General features: G+C 47.7%; 1 protein-coding gene across 4 annotated transcripts in view; it reads right to left on the minus strand.

The window, feature by feature from the left end:
- Positions 1-7185: 7185 nt before the first annotated feature.
- The window catches only part of NF2 (NF2, moesin-ezrin-radixin like (MERLIN) tumor suppressor), a 97583-nt gene continuing 77665 nt past the window's right edge, over positions 7186-27103 (minus strand). For all 4 annotated transcript variants that reach the window (XM_081841915.1, XM_081841917.1, XM_081841914.1 and 1 more), the window contains one exon: positions 7186-7508. In XM_081841915.1, the coding sequence (XP_081698041.1) occupies positions 7458-7508 (51 nt within the window). In that variant the 3' untranslated portion in view covers positions 7186-7457. The remainder of the gene's footprint in view (positions 7509-27103) is intronic.

Consider the following 27103-nt stretch of genomic DNA (forward strand, 5'->3'; position numbering starts at 1 on the left):
AGTTAGTTAGTTAGTTAGTTAGTTAGTTAGTTGGTTAGTTGGTTGGTTGGTTGGTTGGTTGGTTGGTTGGTTGGTTAGTTGGTTAGTTGGTTAGTTGGTTAGTGAAAGCTGGTAGTGTTGTTGTGTGTCAGTCGCTTTTGCAGAAAGACTTTTAAGAATAAAACTCTGCAAGGATACTTTTCTCGTGGACTCTTTTATGCTGACAAGGGTCTGAGAACCAGGCTGAGGAGACAAAGGGAGGTCAAAACCCTTTCCTTTTTTTTTTTACAAACACTGACAAGAGGCATTGGCACAAGTTCATGGGCGCATTTGACTCCTAGGCCTAAGGTCCCCCACCTATGAGAGCATAAGAAGAGCCTGTTGGACCAGACCAATGGCCCATCCTACTCATCATCCTGCTCTCACCCTGGCCAACCAGATGCCTGTGGGATACCCCCAAGCAGGGACCAAGCACAAGAGTATTCGCCCCACCTGTGGTTTAGCCATTGATAGCCAAATCTTCTGTGAATGGGTCCAATTCTCTTATTAAAGCCATCCATGCCAGTGGCCATCACTGCCTCTTCGGTAGCTCAACTTCTCATAGCCGAGTAAGATTGTCTTCCATGAACACGGTCTTAACAGTGAGTCTGTAAGGGACTGTTGTTGTTGTTGTTTAGTCACGTCCGACTCTTCGTGACCCCGTGGACCAGAGCACGCCAGGCACTCCTGTCTTCCACTGCTTCCTGCAGTTTGGTCAAACTCATGCTGGTAGCTTCGAGAACACTATCCAACCATCTCGTCCTCTGTTGTCCCCTTCTCCTTGTGCCCTCCATCTTTCCCAACATCAGGGTCTTTTCCAGGGAGTCTTCTCTTCTCTTCTCATGAGGTGGCCAAAGTATTGGAGCCTCAGCTTCAGGATCTGTCCTTCCAGTGAGCACTCAGGGCTGATTTCCTTAAGAATGGACAGGTTTGATCTTCTTGCAGACCATGGGACTCTCAAAAGCATCAATTCTTCAGCGATCAGCCTTCTTTATGGTCCAGCTCTCACTTCCATACATCATTACCGGGAAAACCATAGCTTTAACTATACGGACCTTTGTTGGCAAGGTGATGTCCCTGCTTTTTAACATGTTATCTAGGTTTGCCAATTCTGGATCTGCACATCCTTCCACAGTGGGGACATAGGTTTCCAACGGGAGTTGATCACAGATAGGGTTTGCCAAACGTTGCCTTCCTCTTAGCACGTTTCTCCTTTTTGCTGTTTGTGTTTCTTCAAAGTCCATGACATCTTTGGTAAAGGCTGTTCTCCAATTGGAGCACTTGCAGGCTAGTGTTTCCCAGTTATCAGTGCTGATGTTAATTTTTTAAGATTTGCCTTGGGAGCATCTTTAAACCTCTTTTGTTGTCCGCCAGTATTCCACTTTCCATTCTTGAGCTGGGGGTAGAGTAGTTGCTTTGGAAGACGATGATCAGGCATCCGGACAACATGACCAGTCCAGTGGAGTTGATATTGAAGAATCATTGCTTTGACGATGGTGAAGCCGAAGATTCAGAACAGACGAAAGGAAGACTTTCTTCACACAGTGCATAGTTGAGCTACGATTTTCTGAAAACCTGAAAATCGTAGCTCAGCTATGCACTGTGTGAAGACTTCCTTTTGTCTGTTGTGAATCTTCAGCTTCACTGGATATCCACGAATTCTAGTAGAGAAAGGGAGAAAAAAATTGCTCTCTCTCCCCTCTCCATACCATACATGCATAATATTACACAATTCTATCATCTGACCTCTTACTCAACTTTTCTCTAAACTAAAAGGTCCCAAATGTTGCAAACTTTCCTCTCCAGGGCATGAGAACTTTATTCAGACATTATTGAAGACTCTAGCTGTGCCACTGCATTACTTTCTGCTGCAGAGTGAAATCCCAATGCACCATTTGATATGCATTTAAGTTCCAGCCTAGATAATGGATCTTTGATATTTCAAGGGAGAATTACACCTGCGACATGGCTTTGTAAGTCACCTATTTTATTAACACTGAAGCAACCCTTCTATGTCACCGCAGTCCTTAAAACTCACAAAGACGAGTTCTTTTCTCATCCTTTGTGGATAATCATTGTTCCTGGAAGGCAACTCGAGATGATTCTGCTATTGTTCTACGCTGGAACAGAATGTATTTGAATCCACATGCATTGTGTTTTACATTCTCTAATGCTTTCAGCTATACAGAATTTGCTGCCATTTATTAATTGTTGTTTTATGAATATTGGTAGGCATCTAGAGGGCACAAGATTGGTAAAGGCAGAGAGAGGGGAGTAGGAATGTGGTTATACAAGCTTTAAAAAGAAAAGCATTAAAAGGTGATCCCATGTTGCAGGTTGTGGCGGCTCACATGTAATAATTCCTCATCTTTTTACTAACCTATAAGAACATAAGAAGCTGCTGGATCAGGCCAATGGCCCATCTAGTCCAGCATTCTGTTCTCACAGTGGCCAACCAGGTGCCCCAATGGGAAGCCCACAAGCAGATGCCCATTAATTTCAATGGGTTTACTCTTGAATAGGGCTAATATGGGATCCAACCCTAGATGATGATGGTGATTTGGGTGTCTGTCTCCCACTTTTATGGATTCTGATCGTGATGGTTGGCAGTACTCCATCACAGAAGTTGCATCTTGCATTAATGTTTATTTAGTAATCAAAATTTTAAAAACCCTGTATTTTAAAAACTGAATTTCTGACTTCCAATTGTTCAGCTTATAGCTAGGCCTCCCCTCCCCAGACCCTCCCCCAATTAAGGTTGCTGAAGTGAAGAAAGGTGTGTATGTTGGGGGATAACCAAAAATAGATTTTTGTGAGAAAGGAATGGGAAGGTATCATCATCATCATCTCACCCTTCAGGCTATGGCACAAGGGCAGGTTATATGACAATATTAGAGACAACTTTAAAACAACTTACAATCACAAAATAAGGTGGGTCCTTAAAATGTACACCTCAAGTGTCAAGGGACAGGGCAAAGAGGTGGGTCTTCAGCATTCGCCAGAAGCTGTATAAGGTGCCAGGCACAGCACTCTGGGGAGGGAGTTCCACAACTTAGGGGCCACCACAGAGGTCTTTTCCCAGGCCACCACCTCCCCCCACCGCCACTGAGCCTCTGAGGACAGAGGAACTACAAAGGAGGGCTCTCCCCTGTCGATCTCGGAGCCCAAGAGGGTCTGTAGGGAAGGAGGTCTTTCAGTTATTCAGGTAAATTCCTGGCCTGAGAGGAACCCAGAGGTAGTCCTTTTCCAAGTATGTTCAACGCTCTTTCTAAGCCCTTGTTTTGCACTTGTTTTGCACCCCTTGGGGGTGGGAATCAAAGCAGATCCTGCATGCTTGAAGCCCACCCACCCACCCACCCACCCACCCATGTTTGAGAACAAACGACAAGAACTGCCGCCCACAGTGGATCTCTCCAAGTACTTGGAACTTTTATTAAAACCCAAAATGAGAAACAAATCAATTCTGCAGAGTATATAACAATCCATGGAAATAGAAAATAGGGTCTGTTCATATCAAGACCCCCCCCTTAAGGAAACAACACAATTTGGGGGGGGGATGAGTCAGATATCTGAATTTCAGATATACATTTTCAATATTCAGTACAAACTTCTTTTTTGTAAAAAATAATAGTATCAAGAGAGACACACTCCCATCTGAGAAAACAAGTCTGGGCCGGGGGAAAAGGTTGTTGCCCCAAACTCTGGGTTGAACATCTGGGCTAGATGCATGTCTGGGATCCAGTGACAGAGGCCCCAGGGATCAAATGTGTCTGAAGGCTGGGCTCTCACACCCTAATTTAAGGGCGAGGAATGCCTGGCCCTCCAGTTGTTGTTGACCTCTAATTCCCAGAAGCCACTATGATCTAATGGCCAGGGATGATGACTTCAACAACATCTGGAAGGCTACAGGTTCCCATTACCTACCTCCAGACAGAGACCATGCTGAGGGTCAGCTGCTGTTTCATATTTCAGGCAGCAAATCTGTCTCCACCATCTCACACACCCTCCTTGCTTTTTACTCCACGGTTGCCCAATTTGCAGTACAGGAGCCAAATGCAACGAGAGAGGTCGGGCAACACTTGGGTGAACGAGAGAACTAACCAGAGGGAGTGGCACCCACACCACCCACTCCAAAATCCAAAGATACCCACATGCCTTAAAAAAAAAAAGTTGGTAACCCCTGGATAGGCAATGCAGAAAATGCAACTTCGACTCACGTGTGGTTAAGGCCACCAAACCCACGTCTGGTTCTAGGGCCTGACTTGCCCGCTTCTGAAAAGTGTTTGCGGATATGCGATGGAGAAGACCCTGCTTAAAATGCTGTGCCACCAATGCAGGGTGGGGACAGGCCATATCTTTAAGTCTGGGACGCAGTCTTTTGAGCAGTGAAGTCAAGAAGAGCCCTGCTGGATCAGGCCAGTGGCCCATCTAGTTGAGCATCCTGTTCTCCTGGGGGTCAACTGGATGCCCCTGGGAAACTCAGAAAGCAGAATCTGAGTGCAGGATCTGTCTCTCCTCCTGTGGCTTTCAGCAAGTGGGATTCAGAAGCATTACTGCCCCCAGAGCAAAGCCATCGTGGCTAGAAGACACTAGCGGTGTTCTATTGATAGTGGAGGGTGGATCAGGAGGACTCTGGCAACAGTGGGAACCAGAGAGCTCTGCAGATCTGGCCCAGTTCCTAATGGATGAACACCGCTGGAGTAACACCCAAGGCAACCGTCTAAGGCAGCCTTTCTCAACCTGTGGGTCCCCAGATGTTGCTGAACTACAACTCCCATCACCCCTAGCTAGCAAGGCCAGAGCTCAGGGATGATGGGAGTTGTAGTCCAACAACATCTGGGGACCCACAGGTTGAGAACCGCTGGTCTAAGGAAACAAAGCCTTATTTTACTGCAAGTGCCATGGCTCTCTCAAAGATTCAGATAAATGCAGAGTAAAACAATTTGGGCCTCAGCCCCTGTGAAGTGAGGATGCCCACCAGCATTTCAAAAAACAATTGAGTTTGCTCTTTAAAAAGCTAAAAAGCGACTTTAAAACGGCTCTGACAATCTAAGCCAAAACATGGTTTGCCATTACCGGCAAAAGACAGAGAAAGCTGTTGTAAGAACACCAGAAGAGCCTGGCTGCTGGATCAGGCCAATGGCCCATCTAGTCCAGCATCCTGTTCTCACAGTGGCCAACCAGATGCTCCAATGGGAAGCCCACAAGCAGGATCTGAGCACAACAGCAACTGCCTGCACTTGTGATTCCCAGTTACTGGCATTCAGAAGCATACGGCCTCCGACAGTGGAGGTGGAACCCAGCCATCATGGCTAGTGGCCATTGAGAGATGTATCCTCCAAGAATTTGTCCAATCCTAAACTTTCGTCAAGTGTTTTCTTTCTCTTACTCGCCTGGAAAAGCAAGAGCCTCTCTTTTCAGCTGTCCAGAAACTCCAGCTGCTTACATCCAATTTTGAGTGATGCAAGGCAGAACCAGTCGGTGTTTTGAGGATCCTGAACAGGACATCACCCAATGCACCTTTAATCTAGCATCTTTCAAACAAGATGGCCAGGTTCAGACTGACTGGGCTTTTCTCACTGTGCTGCTACTAGTAACCCCAGAAACAACCCTTTGCTTATAAGCTCAGCCTCCCCCTGGCCCCTCTACTCCTGTTTTCGAACTTGTATGAATCCATCGCTTCGACCGATCAGAAAACAAGGAAAGGCGAGACAAGGTGAGCCTACAGGCGTGGTGGCCATGTTGGAAGTGGGAAACTAACGCGGCTGGGGTTTTATGTTTATTTTGGGAACAGCACCACTTTGAGAGCAATAGAAACTCCACCTTTAAAATGGCAGGCCCCTTTAGTCATTGCATCCCTTGATAGCAGCACGAAAAGCAGATCAACGGAACCAGGGGGCAGCGCAAAGGCTTGGAAGCTAGAAAATTCATCTGAGGCTTTTGAGCGAGAGAGATCGTCTCTCACTGAGGTATTGCAGTACACAAAGAGTTGCGGGTTTCTTTTTTAAAGGACCGAAGAACAGAATGCAGGAAGCTGAGAAGGAAAAGGATTTGTGTGAGTGAGAGTAGTTTAGTGTATGCGTGTTGCTCCCTGACAGTCATCCCACAGGAGTGAATGCTGGGTGTTTTTTTGCAAAGCGACACGTATTTTCTCAGGCATGAAGCCACTGCAGTCTAGTACTCAATTTAACTTTAAAAAGCAAAAAAGGAGTCTTTACAAAGAGGCGCCTGCCCTGTCAGTTAAGAATTCAAAATCTCACAGTGGATTAGTGTGGGTTGGGGTCAAATGGCAGAGGGGTTCTGTTGTTCTGCATCTAAAAGTCCTGCATCTTCCACAGCACCTTGGGTTGGGGTTTCTGGGCCCCCAAATTCCCCATACTTCTCCCTCCCCGTTCCTGACGCTATCACAGTTCTTAGGAGAAGCACATTTTTGCACAAAAAAACCCCACCTCAAATCCCATGATTAAAATGATTTGAAACAAAGTGCAAAAACAAAATACAAAACCCTGGGTCAAGATGGCATGGGGGAAGGATTGTAGTTCAGTTTTTGAAGCATCTGCTTTTGCTGGGAGATACCCCCTGCCCCAAATCCTGGAGAGACGCTGCCAATTGGTGTGGACACTCCTGAGCTAAGTGGACCCAGTGGTCTGTCTCAGCAGAAGGCAGCTTCCTTCAGAGCCCACCCAATTATTCTCTGCCAGCTTGGTTCAGAAGGAAGGAGAGAGCATAACATCTAAGAGAGGCTCCCTGATTATCCTTCCATTTGGTTCAGAATGTAGGGAGCGAAGTTGAAGTCACTTGTTGCGCAAGGGGGGAATGAATATGCAGCACCCACAATGGCCGCACAACAGATCGCGCAACAAGAACCGGCTGTTGCGCCAGGATCGGCTGTTCCCCAACAAGCTTACTCTTGTGCAACTGTTGCACCAGATCCCTTTGTCGTGCAAGCTTTAAACTCTGCCACCCACGAGCACATGGGGTCTTGCGCTAGCAGACAGAGCATGCTAGATGTTAAAGGCTCCTTGATGGGAGCTTCAGGAAAGAGCCGCCTCTCTCGTCCGCAGGAGGAAGCAGAGTCGTGCCCCTACAGAGAGGTGGGAAGCGAAAAGGGGTCTCATGCTGGTGCCGCACCCACCCCGTCTTAGGAGCACGTTAATACAAGTCACAATCAATACAAACACTTTTTTAAAAAGGAAAGAAAGAAGCTACATGGTATATCACAGTCGTGTGTTATACAAAGATTATTAAAAACCAAAAAAACTACAAAGTACGAAGCAGGGGAGCATCACGTCAAACTCTTCGAAAACGCGTGAAGAGGGGGGTCACAGTTCAGGGGGCAGCCGGGAAGGAGGGATTCGTGGCCGGCTATGGCTGAGTCCTCAAACGGAGGGTCCGCATCAGTCGGGCGCTGGCTCAGGAGCAAAGAACCGGCTCGCTTACTAGAGCTCCTCGAAGAAGGCCACACGGGACTTTGTGCTCTGCAAGGTGAGCTGGGGGAGAGAAAAACAAAACACACAGGAATGTAATAAAAGAGGGTGCTGGCTTCCTGCTCTGCTGCGAAAACTGCCTTAAGCCATAGCTGTCAACTTACAGATTTGAAAATAAGGGTCCAGCAGCCTCAAAAATAAGGGATCAGCAGCCAAAATAAGGGATTTTAGTCAACCAGCAGCTAAACAAAGCCTCAAGCGGTGGTTCCCACAGTGCAGCAACCCGGCAAAGGGGATGCAGTAAGGAAAACCAAAGTCACCTCTCCGCTGAGAAGCGCTGAGCAAAGGCGAGTCCCCAGGCAACGCGGCCGATTTGATTGGCACAAAGCATGCAAGCTCCACCCCTAGTTGTTCTTAGACTCCTTATTGGGTGAGCAACACAGCCAAGCAACACAGTTGGAGCCTCCCTCCTCCCTGGCCAGCAGGGAGGAAGGGAGAGGAGCTGCTTCCTTTGAAACCCAGGAAATTTAAGGGACATCATCAATAAGGGACAGCAGCAGGACACAGCGCTGGGATAAAGGACTTTCCCGCCAAATAAGGGATGGTTGACAGCTATGCCTTAAGGAATGGTGGGAGATGGAAGGAAGCAGCGAGCTGCTTTCTGCCAGGAATGAGACGTGCCTGAGCCTGCTAGAGCACATGAAAATGACCCTTGGCTAATCCAGTACCTTATTTTCTGCAGTCAAGACCCAAATGCCTCCAGCTACTACATGAGTAGACCCCAGAGGGGGATGGCTCTTTCCCAGCTTGGCAACTGATGTTCAGATACACTGCTTCTTTTCATGAAGGATTTGCTGAGACATCCTGGCAGATCTCAGCACCTCCTACTCCACAAATGCTGCCAATTAGCTACCAGACAGTGCTGGCTTTGGTGTATAGAGTCCTACTGGGACCAGGCTATCTGAAAAGGCATCTCACCCCTTATATACCCCATCGATCGCAGTGCTCTGCAGGAAACAGCCTCCCACTGACACCATCTTCTCAGGAGGTCCATTCTATATGATGTAGGAGTCAGGCCTTTTTTGTGGAGGCCCCTACACTTAACTCCCTCCCCCCCTTTAAATCTTACATAGGCAATGTCTTTTGGTGCCCACTGAAGACCTGGAATAAGACAATATGATTGATGAAATTAATCACGTAGGTGTCAGGGGTTCAGGGAGAGAGGCGCAGATGAGGGAGGAGACAGAGAGCGAGGGGGAAGGATTCCAGGGTGACGAGGAAGAGGACGACAATGACCCAAGATTGTCCATGAGTCCGTCCAGTGAATCGGAGGACTCCCAAAAGGGAGCCCCTCTGGTCAAGCCAAGGGGAGCCAGAGGGGGAAGCAGTCAGGAGCAGGGAAACGAAGGGGGAACCCCCAGTGGGAGTTGGGGATCGGGACTGGCTGCTCCGCCGGAACGGAGTGAAGGGGGTGGAGTGACCAGTGTGTCAGAAAGAGCAGAACAGGAAGCAGAGAGGGGAAGGAGATCAGGGCAAGACGTCCTGCCGGAAGGGGAGGAAAGTAGTATCGAGGGCAGTGTAACTGTCAAAGGGAAGGTCAGGAGCAACGTACGCGCGCCAAGTTCAAAATGGGAGGCGCGCGGAAGTGAAGAGAGTCCTGGGGAGGAGCCTGGTCCCAAAGCCCGAAGGAGGAGGGAGGAGGCGCCAGAGGATTCAGCCTCTGGGGAGTCCCGAAGGGAGAGAACACAGGGGGGCAGAAAGACCCTGCGGAAAAGGAAAGAGAGGAAGAGGTGGACCAGTACAAGCCTCTTAAACTGGTGTAGAGGCGGGACTGACTCAGAGGGGACTTCAGCGGTCTAAGCGTAACAGACGTAGAGTCACGGAGCTCGGCTGTGAAGCTAAGAATGTTCTTCAATAAAAACTTTTGTACATAAGCCGGACTGGACTTTGGTCTCTTGTGAGCTCGGACCACGGGTGACTCTGACAGTAGGTTACATAATTTTGCCAGAGTCTGTAGCAAGATGGATACTGTAGCTTTGGGGCAGAAGACGAACTGTGGCAGAATAAAAACAACATTGCACGTGACAAATGCGGCGCAGAATGGAAAAATATGCACCTTCTTCCCTCCCTGCCTCCTGCAGCCATATTAAGGATCAGTGATGCACCAGAACCTTGAAGCATTTCAGGAAAAGCAGCTGCTGCACAGGAAGCCAAGATTCCCAGGAACGCTGCAGCTGTGAAGCTTAAGCAGGTGTGCATGGATGAATGGGAACAAAATCTAACACATGCCAGGCTTTAAAAAAAGAGTATACAACTGGTCCTTATGGTGGTAAAAGAGGAGGCAAGAAAGGCATGTGGGAAATTTCTGATGGAACTGTTGAAGCTGCTGGCAGCAGTCATTGCCTCTGAACCTCACAGGGTTGTTGTGGGGATTAAATGGGCAGGGGGAAGAACCATGTGTGCCTTCAGCTCTATGGAGAAAAAGATGAAATAGAAATGCAATTATCTATCTAACAATAATTTGCATGGATTGATAAGAATCTTTCGTGCAGACACGTCCAACTCCCAAGACACTGCAATCTACTCACAGTATAAGAAAAACTGGCAGTGATCTACCCATTGACAATGTTGTTGAACTTTTTTTAGGAAGCCAAAGCTGGGTTTCCCCCCTTTTTTGGAGGGTAACAATAATTCTCAGGGGGTCCAAAGATTGACCAGGGGCACCCCGCAACTGGTGTAAATGTACCTGTGATGAGGATGGGGGGCTTTGATATGTTATATATCTGTTATTACATATAAAAACCCTACAGAAATGATCCATATACCCTCATCCACATAGAGCCAGGTGCCACAGAGGGAGACAGCCCTATTAGAAAATGGTAGAGTTATGCCCAGAAGCCCACCTCCCCACATTAAAGTTGAGTAAGTTTGAGAAACGCCAAGCCATATGATAGTGTCAGGATGCTGTCAGCGGTTCCCGGCTGGTTGCCCAGGAAAATATAAAAACAAGGGAAAGTTTCTTACTCTCCTTTTTTATTTCCATCTTTACAGAGAGAGGCTATAGGGCCCAGCCTCTTGGATAATGGTGTTGTCCCGAGTGAATCTCCACCCTCCTTCTCTCCCACTTCCTCATTCGTCATTCTCATCGCCTCCTTTACGGGTGCTGCTACGTGCCCTCTGTCTTTGAGCTCTTTGCTCTCCTACTTTTAAAGCTTGCCGGGTTCTGGGAGAGGGAGAGTCTGGGATGCTTTCTAATGACGTGTCAGCTGGCTGTTGTTGTTCTGGCTCTTCCATGATTTCCCATGATTTGCCTCTGAGCTGCGACCTCCCTCAAACCCGTTGTAAATCTATACTGTCTTCCTCTTCCTCCTCCCTGGAAGGGTCAGGAAGGGGAGGCGGTCTCCACCATTCCTCCTCTGCCCAGTCCCTGACAGATATCAATCTTCAAATATCTGAAGGGCAGTCCCATTGACGATGGAGCATTCTGCAGTTCCAGCAAGCAGGGCTTGGACCAATGGATTCTAATGACAAGAAAGGAGATTCCAACTAAGCATTAGGAAGAGCTCCCTAATGGCGAGAGCTGTTCAACAGCGTAAGAGACTTTCTTAGAAGGTGGTGGACTTCCCTTCGTTGGAGCTGCTTAAAGCAGAGGTTAGATGGCCACCTGCCAGTGATTCTTTAGCAGCGATTCCTGCATTGCAGGGGGCTGAGCAAGATAACCCTCAGGGGGTCCCTTCCAGCTCTACAACTCTATGATTCTACAAGCAATGTTCTGCGTTCACTTCCCCACTGGGCCAGCAATCGGATGTACTCATCTCCGCTGCGCTTTTCTGTAATCACAAGAAGCAGAGAGACAATGGCAAGTGGAGAGTGACCTCGACAGAGCGTTGAGTGCTATTCAAGAGGACTCTGGTCTTTCCAAGTGTGTTTTGCCCCTCTGGATTTCTCTCTCTCTCTCTCTCTCTCTCTGCTCGGCTCATCTCACTGTCTAAAGGAAAAATGAGTCACCCGCAAATGGATCCCGGGGTTTGTGTGGGCACAGAAATATGTATGATAATGGAGAGGGGTGTGTGACAAGATAGGCTTCAACAGAGGCTGGAGGGATTTAACAGGAATGCCAGGAGCTCCAAATGACAAATATTCTCTTAGGAAGACAGGCATCAATGTCCCTTTGCAGGCCAGGCTATTTGTCCACCTGAGGCCAGAATTGTCTACGTTTGAGTGTCAATGGCTCTGAAGGGTCTAGTAGAAGTGCTCTTTCCCATTACCTGCAAACCTGATCTTTTTTCTTTTCTTTTTAAAGCTGGAGGTGTCTGGGCCTGAACCTGGGGCCTTACTGTCAGGGACCGTGCTGAGGAGGGCTGCACTGAGGAAGAATGGTGGGAGCCACCCCCTTCCCCTGATCCTGAATCTTCCCAGGAGCAGGAGGACAGTATAGGTTTGGAACAGTGGTTTGCAGAGGGGCATAGTTCAGAAGGCAGAAGCTGGGAAATACTGGATGGGGAACAGCTAGCAGAAGAAACATTAGAAAAGAAAGAGTTAACAGATTCACAGTCTCTGGAAAGCATTCACCACCCCCCCTTCCCCAAAGATACAGAGAGCTCAGAAAGTGTTAGAACAGAAAGCACAGAGGGTACAAAATCAGATTACAAGATGTAGGAGTGACGTAGATTAATAGGAACGGGGTGGGGGAGTGAGCCTTAATTGGGAGCACCACCATTTCTAGGTAGATGTGTTCTTTTCTCTCTCACTGTGATTATTAAAGAATCTAATTGGTAAGATGTTCCTTTTGTTTGATCTTATTTACTGCCATGGGGGAGGAAGCCAATTCCTCGAAACCTGATACTTACCCAGTGTTCTACCACTGAGCTTTAGGAACCTTTCCATAAAGATTAACATAAGCTTCCCGCCTCATGCTTCTGAAGGAAGGTCTGATTTAAACAGACCCACATGAAAACCTCTGAAGGGGTCTAGAAGGATTTTGGTACTGCCATCAATGGCCAAACCATTGCCAAGTAATGTGCATTTTGCACACCTGTTGATAACCTAAGAAGAGCCTGTTAGGTCAGGCCAATGGTCTGTCTAGTTCAGCATCCTGTTCTCACCGTTGCTAGAGGTCTATGGAAAACCTGAGAGCAGAACCAAAACACAAAAGCTCCTGTGGCTTCCTGCAACTGGTATTCAGAAGAATGAGTGCTTCTGACCACAGAGACAGAGCCCAGCCATTGTGGCTGGCAGCTATCAATAGACCTCTATGAATTCATCCAATCCTCTTTTTTAAGCCATCCAAGTTGGTAGCCTCTCCTGCAGGAGAAAGTTCCACAGATTTGCTATGAGCTACATGAAGAAGTCCTTTCTTTTGCCTGTTCTGAATCTTCCCGCATTCAGCTTCATGAGATGTCCACAAATTCTAGTGTTGTGAGAGGGATAATTTTTCCCTCCTCTATCCACATTCTTCAAGCTACGCATATAAATTTATGCACTTCTGTCATGACAAAGTGTTTTGATCAAAGTGTTATTTGTTTTAAAAGGGCTGTTAACAAATGATAAGTGTTGAGAGGGGCATGTGACAGTCCTTTAGACACCTGAATATGGATATCATATCTCCTCTCAGTCTCCTCTTACCCAGGCTAGACATACCCAATTCCTTCAACCATTCCTCATAAGGCTTGGCCTCCAGACCCTTGATCACCTTAGTTGACTTCCTCTGCACACATGTTGAGGAGTCCCACCTTCTCTCTGTTATTGTTGTTTAGTTGTTTAGTCGTGTCCGACTCTTCGTGACCCCATGGACCAGAGCACGCCAGGCACTCCTGTCTTCCACTGCCTCCCGCAGTTTGGTCAAACCCATGTTCGTAGCTTCGAGAACACTGTGCAACCATCTCGTCCTCTGTTGTCCCCTTCTCCTTGTGCCCTCCATCTTTCCCAACATCAGGGTCTTTTCCAGGGAGTCTTCTCTTCTCATGAGGTGGCCAAAGTATTGGAGCCTCAGCTTCACGATCTGCCCTTCCAGTGAGCACTCAGAGCTGATTTCCTTCAGAATGGATAGGTTTGATCTTCTTGCAGTCCATGGAACTCTCAAGAGTCTCCTCCAGCACCGTAATTCAAAAGCATCAATTCTTCGGCGATCAGCCTTCTTTATGGTCCGGCTCTCACTTCCATACATCACTACTGGGAAAACCATAGCTTTTACTATACGGACCTTTGTTGGCAAGGTGATGTCTCTGCTTTTTAAGACTCTGTCCAGGTTTGTCTCTTTTACCCAATAGCAATTCTCAATGCTCCCCATGCAGAAGACCTACTTACTACTCACTTGCTCTTCCTCTTGTTTCGAACATAGCAGAATAAACCTGTTACTGTTTAAAACCTCGCTTGCAAACCTGAGCTCATTCTGAGCTTTACCCCTCCCCGACCTTCTCCCTGCAACTGTTGCCTACTTGTGTATCCTCTTCCTTCAAGATTTCCCCTTTCTTCCATTTCTTATACATGCCTTTATTAAATCTCAGCTCATCCAAAAGCTCCTTATGCAGCCACACTGGTTTCTTTAGAAGCCTCCCGCTTTTCTTTCTTGTTGGAATTGTCAGCATTTGTGCCTTCCGTATTTCACCTTTAAGAAACTCGCATCCATCTTGGACTCCCTTCTCTTTAAGCATTTCTGACCGTGGGAAGTCATCTAGCATTTCCTTAAGCTTTTTGAAATCAGCCTTCATAAAGTGCAGAGTGCATGCCTGGCTACACCCAGCTTTCCCTTGCCTCTGTATCATGAAACTCAAGAGGACATGATCACTGCCTCCCAAGATTCCCAGTACTTCCAGCTTGTCTTTCTGCCTTCTGAGAAATGAAATAGTCAGAAAGGTAATGGAGGAGCTTGTTGGACTTTACATTCTTAGCAGAGTTTGAGTTCCAACAGATATCAGGGTAGTTGAAGTCTCCCATGACTGCTATAACTCTCCTTTTTGAATGTTCTGCTCCAGTAATTTGGTAATCTGCATTCAAGTATTCCATCCCGCTTGGAGGTCTATAGCAGGAAGGTCTCAGCTGTTTTCCTCTCCTACAGTTTTTACTCATATACTCTCAATCTGCCTTCCACACTCCCAAGTTATGAATCTCTTCCCAAGTTTACACATCCTTTACATATAATGCTACTCCTTCCCCCTTCTTGTGTGGTTTATTCCTTTTGAATAGGTTATACCCCCAATTTCTACATTCCAGTCATGAATCCCATTCCACCAGGTTTCAGTAATGTCTATTAGACCGTATTTGTCAACCTGTATTAAGAGCTCAACTTTATCTTCCTCGTTTCCCATACTCTGAGCATTAGTATAGAGACAACTGAGTCATTTTCCTGCTACCTTCTTCTCGTTTCCTGCCCTTTAGCAGGTTTCTGTAGCACTGCCTCAGTTTCCTGTGCATCAATGTAGCTATTATCCCCAGTACCAGGTGTTCCCCATCTGTAATATCGTCTCCCTCCCCATCAGGATTTAGTTATATCACTCCACACCTATTATGCTGGGTGCCTGTTTGCTTCTGAGAAATGGCTTGGGACTCAAATACCTGAAGGATCGCCTCTTCCTATATCAGCCTCTTAAGTGAGGTTAGTTATCCTAAGTGCAGTTAGTTATCCACCATAAGTGAAAAGAGCCTTGTCTTTGATAGCCCCAAACATTTGGAATGGCCTTCTCAAAGGTGTATAGTTAACACTGACTTTATACTCACTTCTGCCAAGGTGTTTTTAAAGTGGGTTACTTCAGTTAGTTCGTATGGGTTTAGAATTGTCTCATTTTTTTCTGTTTCATTTTGGCGACATGTTTAAGTTTACTCATGCATATTTCATATCACTGTTGAATACACAGAGGGTTGAAGGGCAGTCTAGAAATGTTTTAATAAAATAATAAACAAGCAAGCAAGCAAACAAACAAACAAACATAGGAGCACAGGAAGCTGTCTTATACCATGCCAGATGATCGGACCATCTAGTTCAGTAATGTCTACACTGACTGGCAGCAGCCCTCTAGGATTTCAGACATAGTTCTCTCCCAGTCCTACCTAGAGATGACAGGGATTGAACCTGGGTCCTTCTCCACGCAGAGCAGAAGCCCTGCCAATGAGCTACGGCCCTTCTCCTTAACAATTAGTAATAATAATTAGAAAAACAATAATCACCCATTTAAACCAGTAGTTTGAGTTGCTTTTTACCAACCCCCAACACATTGCAATTGTAAATTTCCACAAGTGAAACATGCACAAGCTATCTTGATGGCAAGTGTCACGGCTTCACCGGGAAGGCTCTGGCAATCCGTTTCGCAAGAGCGCCGTGGAATTCTCTTAAGACACCCCCCGGCTTCCTCTTCAGAGATCTATAGCTCCGAGATGCACGGGCAGAAGCGGGTGACAGCTAAACTGCTTTGGCTTCTCTCATGTAAACACCCTTCTCCAGATCCCTTCAGGGCAGAGGACAAAGCCAGCAGCCCCTTCAACAGGAAGGAGAGAGCATGTTTATGTGAATCTTATTGCAATACTGCAGGAAGGCGACTGTGAAAGGGACCCACCGCAGAACTTATGAGATAATTGCCGTATTTGATTACTACCTCCTTAATCGGCATCCTAGGACACATCATGCCTCCCAGATTATCAAACGAGGTGCGGCGCATCTAAAAGGTGCTTAGCTAATTGGGAACATTATTTCCAGCAGACACAAAGCCGTGAGCGGCTCCAGTCAAAGGGTCGGGCGTTTTGCTGAGAAACAGCCTCTTACAGGAAGCGTTGAGTGCACCGTAACTCATGCTTGCCGACTTCCCTGGCTGCTACTTCTACACCTGCCGGCCTCAAATGCCTTTTGCACACCAGTTCCTTGGCCTTACAGCCGATCATGCGGCTCGGCACAGGTTCTGGAAACTCAGGTTTTAAAGGATCTGTTAGCAAGCAGCGGGGAGGACTGAACAACAGCAAGCTCAATGGCATGACCAGGTAAAGATTAGGCAGCTTCCTTTGCAACTACTTTTTGCTGGGGGGGGGTGTGTGGATTGAAGAAGAGACTACTGCAGAGGCTTAATGCCCTCTGCTGGAATGTATCCAGCGGCTGCCTCCAATGGCAGCGAACGGCTGCCTAGTTTCTGTTCTGCCTATGCACACTTTCTTAGGTAACAAGCACAGACAATCCTGGCAGCTTCTGGCACCAGCCTGATGCTAAACAGGAACAGGACAGAGCAGAACCTCCCCCCGGTTTGGTAGCAGCCTGTAAATGGATGGAGGTCACGGAATCACAGAATCATAGAAGCATAGTCATTCTAGTCCAACCCCCTGCAAAGCAGGAAAAACAGCTAAAAATCTCTGAGAAACGGCCAGCCATCCTTTGTTGAAGCACCTCCAATGAAGTGGAGCCCACCACCTTTTGAGGGAGCCTGTTCTGCTGTCAAACAGCTCTTGCCATCAGAAAGTTTAGTCAGAATCTCCTTTATTGTCATTGGTTCGGATCCTGCCCTCTGGAGCAGCAGATGACAAGCTTGCTCCACCTTCCACAGGACAGCCCTTTGTATGAAGCACGCAATGGATTTGAAATGGAAGGGATGGTTACAAATATAATTCCAGCATCGAGTACACAAATCAAGACCATCTGAAAGTTAGCACAGGTGCTGGGTGTGTGAAATCAGGTGTATTTAAAGCCTCGCAAGAACTTCATCCTACTATGTGACATGCAGAAGAAAGGTTTAGCTCAGTGAAGTACTGACGATATGGGAAACTGCGGCTGGCAGAGAACAAATTCTTTTAAAAACACGTTGTATCTGTTCAAATACAAGCTGCCGCCAAATGCAGGCTGCATTCCTAAAACAAAACCTATGAAATCCCGCCTCCTTTACCTACCAGAACACCATTACAGTGCACACTCAGGTTTAAATGAAAGTCAGAAAGTGTGGTCCCTATTCACAACAATATGGTTATAATAATAGCATTAGGAATCCAGCAACACCTGGAGGGCCACAGGCTAGTCCCCCCAATTGCAGCATGAATGAACTATCAAGTAAAGATATAAATACAGTGGAACCTCTGTTTTGGAGCGTCTCGGAAGCTGAACGTTCTGGAAGCCGAATGCCGAAAACCTGGGAGTAATTGCTTCCATTTTTGAATGTGCCTTTGAAGTCTAACGGCTTCCGAGGCACATTTCTCAATTTCCACCACTGAAACTGCCGACAGCCCTTTGCGCCTCAGTTGTCAAGCATTTTGGAAGTCAAACGGTCTTCTGGAACGGATTACGTTCAACAACCGAGGTTCCACTGTACATGGGTCTGCAAGATCAGGCCAATGGCCTATCTAGTCCAGCATCCTCTGCTCACAGCGGCCAGCCAGACTGCTATTGCAGGAAGCCAGCAAGCGGGACCAGAGAGCAAGAGCCTTCTTCCCTCCTGCAGTTTCTAGCAACTGGTATTCAGAAGCACTGCTGCCTCCAAGTGCAGATGTCTATTTCTAAATTGTGGGAAGGACAAGATTTTATCCAAGGAGATCCATCTGGGAGACCCCACAGAGCCGCGCCAAGCCTTATTTGCACTGCTTCTGCCAGCCAAGGAGTGTGGGAGGACGCCCGGCCCCGTTAGGCAGAATCTCGCAAATTGGGGAGTTCCCCGCCAGCCGCTGAAGGTCTGGCCCACATCTCTCCTCCAAGGCTGCCTCCTCACATCCAATTAAAGCTAGCTGTGTGCATCCCTGCCCGCCACCGGAGGAATTAAGTTTGCTCTTGGCTGAGCGGACAGACACTTTCTGCCTCTGATCCTGCGGGGAACGGTGCACTGTCGAAAACAGCAGCTCCGCCAGAAAGCGTGGGCGGGGGGGGGGGGAGAGAAATGAAATACTGGTGTGTGTCTCTCTCTGTTGCAAAAGGATCCCCGGCAGGGGCACACTGTTCTCAGCCTGTCCCCTCCCCTCCTGGCATCAGTTGCTCAGGTGAATCTGCTCGGTCTCTGCCTGGCATCTCATCACCTGTCAAGCCTGCCTGTTGCTTTTCTGACAGCCACCTTGCTTGCCGGAACGGCTGCTCTGGGGACAGCTGCTCACCGATGGCGCTTGGATGGAGAGTGGGCGGCCATGACAAAGGCTGACATGTCCAGCCCAGCGGAAAGGCATTCCGAGCTCAAAGAAGCCTCACCTGGTGTCCGCAGAATCGTGTTGGGGGACGTAGGGTGTCAAGACCCTGCAGGGAGACCGGAACGGCTACATCAGCGGGATGTGAGAACCAAGAGCTGATGGTGGTGTAGTGGTTAGAGCGTCGGACTAGCCCTTGGGAGAGATCAGGGTTCAAATTCCCACTCGGCCATGCAGCACGCTGAGTGACCTTGCGCCAGTCACTGCCTCTCAGCCTAACCTGCCTCACAGGGTTGTTGTGCAGAGGAAGAGAACAATGCATGCCCCCTTGAGCTCCTCGGACAGGAAAAGGTGAGCTACAAATGCAATAATGAAATATAAAATAGGAATAGGGAACAACCTAGTTGACCCTGGTTGGGTTTCTGTTTTAAATCAGAGGTGTGAAAACTTTCAGGCAGAGGGCCACATTTTCCTCCTGGGCAACCTTCCAGGGGCCGCATGCTGTTGGTGGGCAGGGCCAGGAGCAAAAGCGAGCAGAGATTCCAGTTTTGCCTTTGAGCAGCGTCAGCTACAGACTCCAGGCTCTCAAATTTCAGCAGCAATGCTAAAATTTGGCACGCCCTACCCCACCTCTCATGTTCCAGGGGCTACAGCATTGTTGTGGCTCCCCCTGCAGCACAGCACCCATTGCAACCCCACCGGTCGTGCTTCCCTTCAACCACCTCCAACGGCAGGCCGGTTTTTACACATTCTCCTCTCTCATCTAGCCATGCAGGAGGTGCACTCAGACTTCAAGCTGGGCAGAGAGGCTCCCGGAGGGTGCCAAGCAGGGAGCCTCCGTGGTGCTGCTGGGGAAAGCCTTGAGGGTCAGATAAAGAGGCTCGGGGGGCATATTCAGTCCCTGGGTTTGAGGTCCCCTCCTCTCCCCCGGTTTTTAAATGCAGAGGGCATTCCTGCAGCAAAACATCTTGCCCTGTTATTCTGGAAACTACCAATTTCACTCTTCCCTGCGTCGGGCTAATCAGTGGCAACGACTTGCACACCTCGGTGGCACAGAGCCTCCTACGCCGAAGCCTGCAGGGAGAAGGGCTGGCTCTGCAAAGGCCGCCTGTTTCCCATGCTTGCCGTTCTTTATCCAAAACAGCCTGGCGGTTACGATAAGTAGATGCATGCCCCCCAACCAACCCCGGCCTCTGCTGCTTCTCTCTGAGCATCCGCCTTCTCTAGAAGGAGACAAGATCAGACCCAAGCTTTTCCTCCTCCTCTGCTACTACAGGTGTCTCTGAATGTGTGGGCTGTTTTCTTCGACGCAGATGCAAGGCGGGGAGGGGGGAAGCAAGCATGTGTGTGCCATCGCACGCAGCAAGATTTCGTGCAAGCCAAACCTGGGTGATTAAGAGCAAATTACATTTTTGTCACAGGGAGAAAATTGATTTTACAAGGCGCCATTGTGCGATCCGTCCCTCTTCCTGCAGGGAGGGAAGGGAGAGAGGAAGGAGAATAGACTCTACAATGCGCTAACTGGGCGAATCAAAGAAAATATATATATGAAGGGGAGAGGGAGAGAAGAGGAAGGCAATCAAATAGCCAGAAGGAGAAAGAAGAAGAAGAAAAGGGGGGGTCTTCTTTGCTCCTTCTGCCTGGAGGCTGCTATATCCCCCCAGGAGACCCAGGGCTTTTATTTGATTTGGAGGAACCAATAACTCCGTTGCAGTCAAGCTCATTTTGCACTAGCTAACCCAGTAACTGCAGCCCCCCCCCCCCATTTTTGCTGGCTTGGCAAAAATCGCACAGAATTGAAATGAGACCACCAAATCCATTTAGGACGTTTCCCCAATAAAACTGGAGGGGGGGCAAGAGGGAGGAGGAGGAGAAACAGCCACGGTGTGGGGTTTACGGAAATGGGACTACTCTGAGTTAGGAGTCTGTTTCCACTTGAGAATCTCAGATGGGGCTTCCTGTGACTCCAGAGGAAGAATTAAGGAAGCGGAGTCTCCAGATCTACCTAGAGATGTGTGTGAGACAGAAAAGCCCCTTTGGAAAGGCAGATGAAAGAAGCCATTTCTTCAGTCCCAGTCACTGAACTGTGGAACTCGCTCATTAAACTGTGGAACTGGCTTCAAAAGAGGACCAGGCAAATTCATGGAGGAGAAAGCTATTGCTGTCTACGAGCCATGATGGCTATGCTCTGCCTTCACAGTTGAAGGCAGCAACGCTTCCGAATGCCAGTTGCTGGAAACTTCAAAAGAGGAGAGTGCTGTTGTGATTGGGTCCCGCTTGGGATCTTCCCACTGGTGCATCGGATTGGCCAGTGTAAGGACAGGATTCTGGACTAGATGTGCCATTGTTCTGATCCAGCAAAGCTCTTCTTGTTTCTTAAGGGATTGATTTGAAACAGCATGTAACCAAAGGGTTAACACACATGCTACTTACTACTCCAAATCCCCCCTCTCAAAACAGCTTTTCTCAAGAAACCAGGGCGTCATGGCACAGATTTGCATGCAACATTTAGTTTCAGGCCCTTAAAAAGAATGCAAACAATATCTCATCCCTTTTTTTAAAAAAAAACCAACTATGCTGCCAACCTTGCCTTGTATTTCAGCAGTATAAAAAGTTTACAGCATCTCATTTACCTGTCACTGGCAAATGGCACAGAGGCTGCGTTTTGCAGAGACAAGGTCACCCTGGCATCTAAGTAATCTCCTTTTAACATCCCTAAACTTCTCAGGCCTCCCTCTCCAACCCTGCAAACGGGGGAATGGGGCACTGTGCCCCAAATCTCAGTCTGCTCCCCGCCAGCCCCCACCTGTCTGCCTTCTTACTTTCTAGCAGTTTCCTCCTCCTTAGTCTCAGTGCAGCAGGAAGGAGGAGGACGGCAAAAGCTGAATTAGACTCTGTGCACGCTCCTGCTTACTCTTCATCTAGTGCGCTCTCGCCACTGGTTTGAGAACTGGTATAGACACATTAGCTACAATCCATATCTATCCTGTCATTTCTTGGGAAAGGCTGCCTTTTGATAAGTTTGACCCCAAACCAGCTCCAATCTGGGCTGAGAAGAATAATGACCCAGTTACATTTTAAGCTGGTGACGTTCCAACTCTATGATTCTATGATGCTACACCCAGTCTTAGTTGGCTCTGCCTGTCATTAGCTCTGGCTCCCTCTACTGTTGGTCTCCCTGCCTTCCACCCTACCAGTCACACTGGGCACACCAGCGGTAAAGAAAGCAAGGCTTTGTTACTTGAGCTTAGAAACAGTATCTAGAGCTCAGCATCATGATGCAAAGGCAGAACACACTCATAAACTCAGAAAATTTCCCGATAATGTAATGGAAGGGTAGCAATAAACGATAATATTTATTGCTACTCTTTCATTGCATTATAGGAACGCAGAATATAAGCATAGCACAGAGAAAGGCTGCAGTTCTATGCACGTTTAGTCTGAGAAATGAGTGGGACTTGCTCCTGAGTAAACATAGGCTGGAGCAAGCTGGAGGTGTCGTAGCCACTCCACAGAAAATTAGCTTTCATGAATCCATTTCCTTTCAGTTTATAATATACCCTTTGAAGCAAAAGCACAGCTTTTTTTCTGCATCTGAAAGAGTAATATTCTATATGCATTTATTAAAAAGAAAGCCCTGCTTAATTCAATGGGGCAGGGCTGAAAGGGAAATCGTAGGCACTGTGACGCTAGACTATTGACAGGGGGACAGGCCCACGTAGGGGGAGTGGGGAGGATAAGGATCTGGGCTGCCCATTAAATCCAGCTCTCCACCACAGTAATGACAATGTACCAACAGAACCTTTCTGAAAGGCTGAGTTTATGGAGGAGAATAGCTAGCTACTTAAGAGGACTGGCGGTTGGAGTGAGCCTTGGCGTGGGAAGGCATGGGCAAAGTGGATGGAGAAAGGTTTTTCTCCCTGAACTCTTGGATATCTAATGAAGCTGAAGGTTGGGAGATTCAGGACAGATAAAAGAAAGAACTTCTTCATGCAATGCATGGCTAAGCTATGGAACTCATTCCTGCAGGAAGCAGTGATGGCCACAAGATTGGGTGGCTTAACAATAAAAGATAAAGGACCCCCGACAGTTAAGTCCAGTCGTGAACGACTCTGGGGTTGCGGCGCTCATCTTGCTTTACTGACCAAGGGAGCCAACGTTTGTCCGCAAACAGTTTTTCTGGGTCATGTGGCCAGCATGACTAAGCTGCTTCTGGCGAAACCAGAGCAGTGCATGGAAACGGCGTTTACCTTCCCGCCGGAGCGGTATTTATTTATCTACTTGCACTGGTGTGCTTTTAAACTGCTAGGTTGGCAGGAGCGGGGACCGAGCAACAGGAGCTCACCCCGTCGCTGGGATTCGAACCGCCGCCTTCCGATCGGCAAGCCCTAGGCTCAGTGGTTTAGACCACAGTGCTACCCGCTTAACAATAGGACTAGACAAATTCATGAATAAGAGAATCAGTGGATACTAGCCTTGATGGCTCTGCTCATCAGAGACTGTGTTGAGGAGGGCTGCACTGAAGAATAATGGTGGAAGCCACCCCCTCACCCTGATCCTAATCCTGAATCGCCCCAGGAGCAGGAGGACAGTATAGATTTGGAACAGAGGTTTGCAGAGGGGTATAGTTCAGAAGGCAGAAGCTGGGAAATACTGGATGAGGAACAGCTAGGAGAAGAAACACTGGAAGATTCACAGTCTCTGGACAGCATTCACACACACTCTTCTTCAAAGACATGGAGAGCTCAGAAACTGTTAGAACAGAAAACACAGAGGGTACAAGCTCAGATTATAAAACATAGGAGTGATGCAGATTAATAGTGACCGGGGGGTAACCCTTAATTGGGAGCACCGTCATTTCTAGGTAGATGTGTTCTTTTGTCTCTCACTATGATTATTAAAGAATCTAACTTGTAAGACGTTCCTTTCATTTGATCTTATTTACTGCCACGGGGGAAGAAGCTGATTCCCTGAAGCCTGACACATGCTCAGCGGCAGGAATGCTTCTGAACACCAGTTGTTGGAGACCACAGGAGGGGACAGTGATCATGTGCTTGGGTCCTGCTTATGGACTTCCCAGAAAAGATATCTGGTGACCACTGTGAGAACAGGATGCTGGACTTTATGGGCCATTGGCCTGATCCAGCAGGCTCTTCTACTGTTCTTATGCAGGCATGCCAACTGCCTACTCTTTCCCAGAAAGGAGAGCTGGATCGCTCTGGTTCCCCTCTTTCCTGTTTTGCAGGCAAAACACATGCCTTTTCTCTTTGGGGGGAAGAAAGAAAAACAAGTTTGAAGCTGCTCCAAAATCCTGCCTGCTCCTGTTGAGCGTTCGTCACAGATTCATCAGCCTGGCCTAAGAGGAAACCCTTGAAGTCCGAGGCATAGAGAGAATGAGAGACCCTCAAGAATGAAAACAAACCCCGTCTCCTACATTCTTCTGAAGTCTGAAGCAGCAGCCAGCCCCCCTGAAGTTCAGCCAGCTGGAATTAGCGAAGCCAGCGCGCTACGTGCAGAGGAGATCAGCTTCCTGAAGAGATGTCTGTGCTGCGCCCCCAGAGCTCATAAAAAGGGGATTAGCATGTTAACCACATAATTAAACATGAAAAATTCTGCAGGCTCCATCCAAGGTGGAGAGGGAAACTCAGAAGGTCGCAAACATGACCTTTGTTCCCATGCCGGGGCTTCATCACAGAGGGGCCTCTACCCAAATGAAAGATTCAGAACTGGGACATAGAATCACAGAATTGTAGAGTTGGAAGGGACCCCAAGGGTCATCTAGTCCAACCCCCTGAAATGCAGGGTCCTCTAGCTGAAAGTGAAGGAGAGGCCATAGCTCGAGGTGGAGCATCCAACCGTGCTACATGGATCTAAATCCAACAAGAAATCCAAGGGGGAACAGCTGTTTAGTGGCAGAGGAGCTGCCTGGAATGCAGAAGGTCCCAGATTTAACCCCAAGGTAGGGCAGCCTGAAACTCCAAAGAGCTGCTACCAGTCATTGTTGACCATACTGGGCTAGATGGGCCAATGGTTTGACTCGGTGTAGGGCAGCACCATGTGTTCCTTCCTTCCTCATTGTTGTTCTTGTTTATTATATTTGTATGCCACCCTTTAGTGATGTATGGAAGTGAGAACTGGACCATAAAGAAGGCTGATCGCCAAAGAATTGATGCTTTTGAATTATGGTGCTGGAGGAGACTCTTGAGAGTCCCATGGACTGCAAGAAGATCAAACCTATCCATTCTTAAGGAAATCAGCCCTGAGTGCTCACTGGAAGGACAGATCCTCAAGCTGAGGCTCCAATACTTTGGCCACCTCATGAGAAGAGAAGACTCCCTGGAAAAGACCCTGGTGTTGGGAAAGATGGAGGGCGCAAGGAGAAGGGGACGACAGAGGACGAGATGGTTGGACAGTGTTCTTGAAGCTACCAGCATGAGTTTGACCAGACTGCGGGAGGCAGTGGAAGACAGGAGTGCCTGGCGTGCTCTGGTCCAGGGGGTCACAAAGAGTCGGACACGACTAAATGACTAAACAACAACATGCCACCCTTCATCCGAAGATCACAGGGTGGCTCACAACACAAAAATACAAACTGAGAACACAAAATACATAATAAAAACAAAAGCAAACCATAAAAAACCCTCCTACAAACACATTTTAAAAGGACATAGAATTTGCAGTATTGTCTAACTGCAGATCCAGAGGTCCTTCAAACAAATCACCAATCAAACCCAGGAGCCAAACATTAAGCATTGTCACATTGCTTCTATCTGGAACCCCCTGAGTGTTATTCTGAGGGCTCCTTGCTGCCTCAAGAGCTGTTTTACAGCAGAAAGGAGAGATTTTTAATAAACAAATTCCCTAACCCCCTCTCAGGACCAGCTCTTGCGTCCCATTTAAATTATCTTTCCGTACCCACCTCTGCCAATAAAGCTTTGGTTTAGCACCTTCGGTCTGCAGCCTCCCAGCGGAAGGAAATCTAAGTATGTGGAAATGAATTTCCTTATATTCGTCCTCTGCTGCTGTCGGTCTGCTGTCTTCCCAAATGCTGTATAAAATTTTAAGTTGTCCATGGCATGAGGCAGGGAACTGCCTATTTCTCCTCTGAGAAAGGGCCGTAGCTCAGTGGAAGAGCATCTGCCTTGCATGCAGAACAGCCCAGGTTCAATGCCCAGCATCTCCAGGTAGGGGTGGGAGAGATTCCCTACCTGAAATCCTGACAAGTCCGTGTGGACAGTACTGAGCTAGATGAATGAATGGTCTGATTCCGGAAAAGGCAGCTTCCTATGTTCCTATGCAACTCTATAACGTGTCCCAAAACTTGAAGACCCTGTACAGTTGTACCTTGGTTTTCGAACAGCCTAGTTCTCAAACGTTTTGGCTCCCGAATGATTGAATCCTGGAAGTGACTGTTCCAATTTTTTAACATTCTTTTGGAAGCTGAATATCCGACGGGGCTTCTGCGGCTTCAGATTGGCTGCTGGAGCTTCCTGCAGCCAATCTGAAGCCGCGCTTTGCTTTTCAAATGCTATGAAAGTCGAACGGACTTCCAGAACAGATTCCGTTTGACTTCCACCAAGGTACGCCTGTACTACTCAAACCTTTACTCAGAAGATTGAAAAGTATAAGATCAAGTTCTTGGCTCATTTTCTGGATTTGTTTTTCCTAGCAAGATTAGCACGAGAGGAGGTTTGTTTGCTGTCTCAATGAACAGAGAACATACAAAGTGTAGTGCTTAATTCTAATCAAGAGGTAAAGTCCATACTGTTCCTATGAAGATTCAAGCATCAAGAAGAAGGCCAGAAAATCCTGATGACCAAGATAACTGACTCGCATCTCTCCTCAAAGGAGAGCTTCCAGCTTTGCAGACTCTCCGTCTGAGAACACCTACAGAATTTGAAATATCGGGTCCTTGGCTAATGCTGCTCAATCACAAGCAACATACAGATTGTGTAAGAAAGCTACAAATCAGAGTGAAATTTAAAATGCTGCAGCAACATGCAATAATTTTCAGCAAAAGCAGGAAGTGGAAATCCAGGCTATTGGGACTGGGAAGCAGTAAAGATTGAAGAATAAAAAATGGCTTGAATGGACCCGTTACTCCCAGCTCACCAATGGAGATGCGGAAGTGTGAGCCATAACTCAATGTAGGTTGTGTCAAAATCAGGACAAGTTTCAGGTCACAACTCTGCCATCAGGAAGAGGGAATGCCATGATTCAACACAAGCAAAGGGGGAAAGCACAGGATGCAGCAAGATGTACAAAATTCAGCTTCTGGGATTCTCGATTTTACAAAGCAAATTTCTACTTCTGAGGATTTGTTTGAGGGAGCAGAGGCAATGCCTGGTGAAGCCGTGGAAGCAAGAAAAGGTTGTCGAATAAGATTTCTGGGAGTTGTGAGCTGAAGCTTCCCAATGTTCTGTAGCTCCGTAACACGCAGAAATCGGGGGAAATGCAGAATAATTGCACAGGTTACAGAATTCGGAGGCTTTCAGCACCAAGTGCACCCAGCCTCACCCATGACTAATTCACAGGAGCACCCGAGATGAATGGCATTTCCTTTGGGAATTTTTGCAGAAGTCAGA

The sequence above is a fragment of the Podarcis erhardii genome (genome assembly GCF_964252035.2).
Source record: "Podarcis erhardii genome assembly, chromosome: 15".
NCBI classification, from domain to species: Eukaryota; Metazoa; Chordata; class Lepidosauria; order Squamata; family Lacertidae; genus Podarcis; species Podarcis erhardii.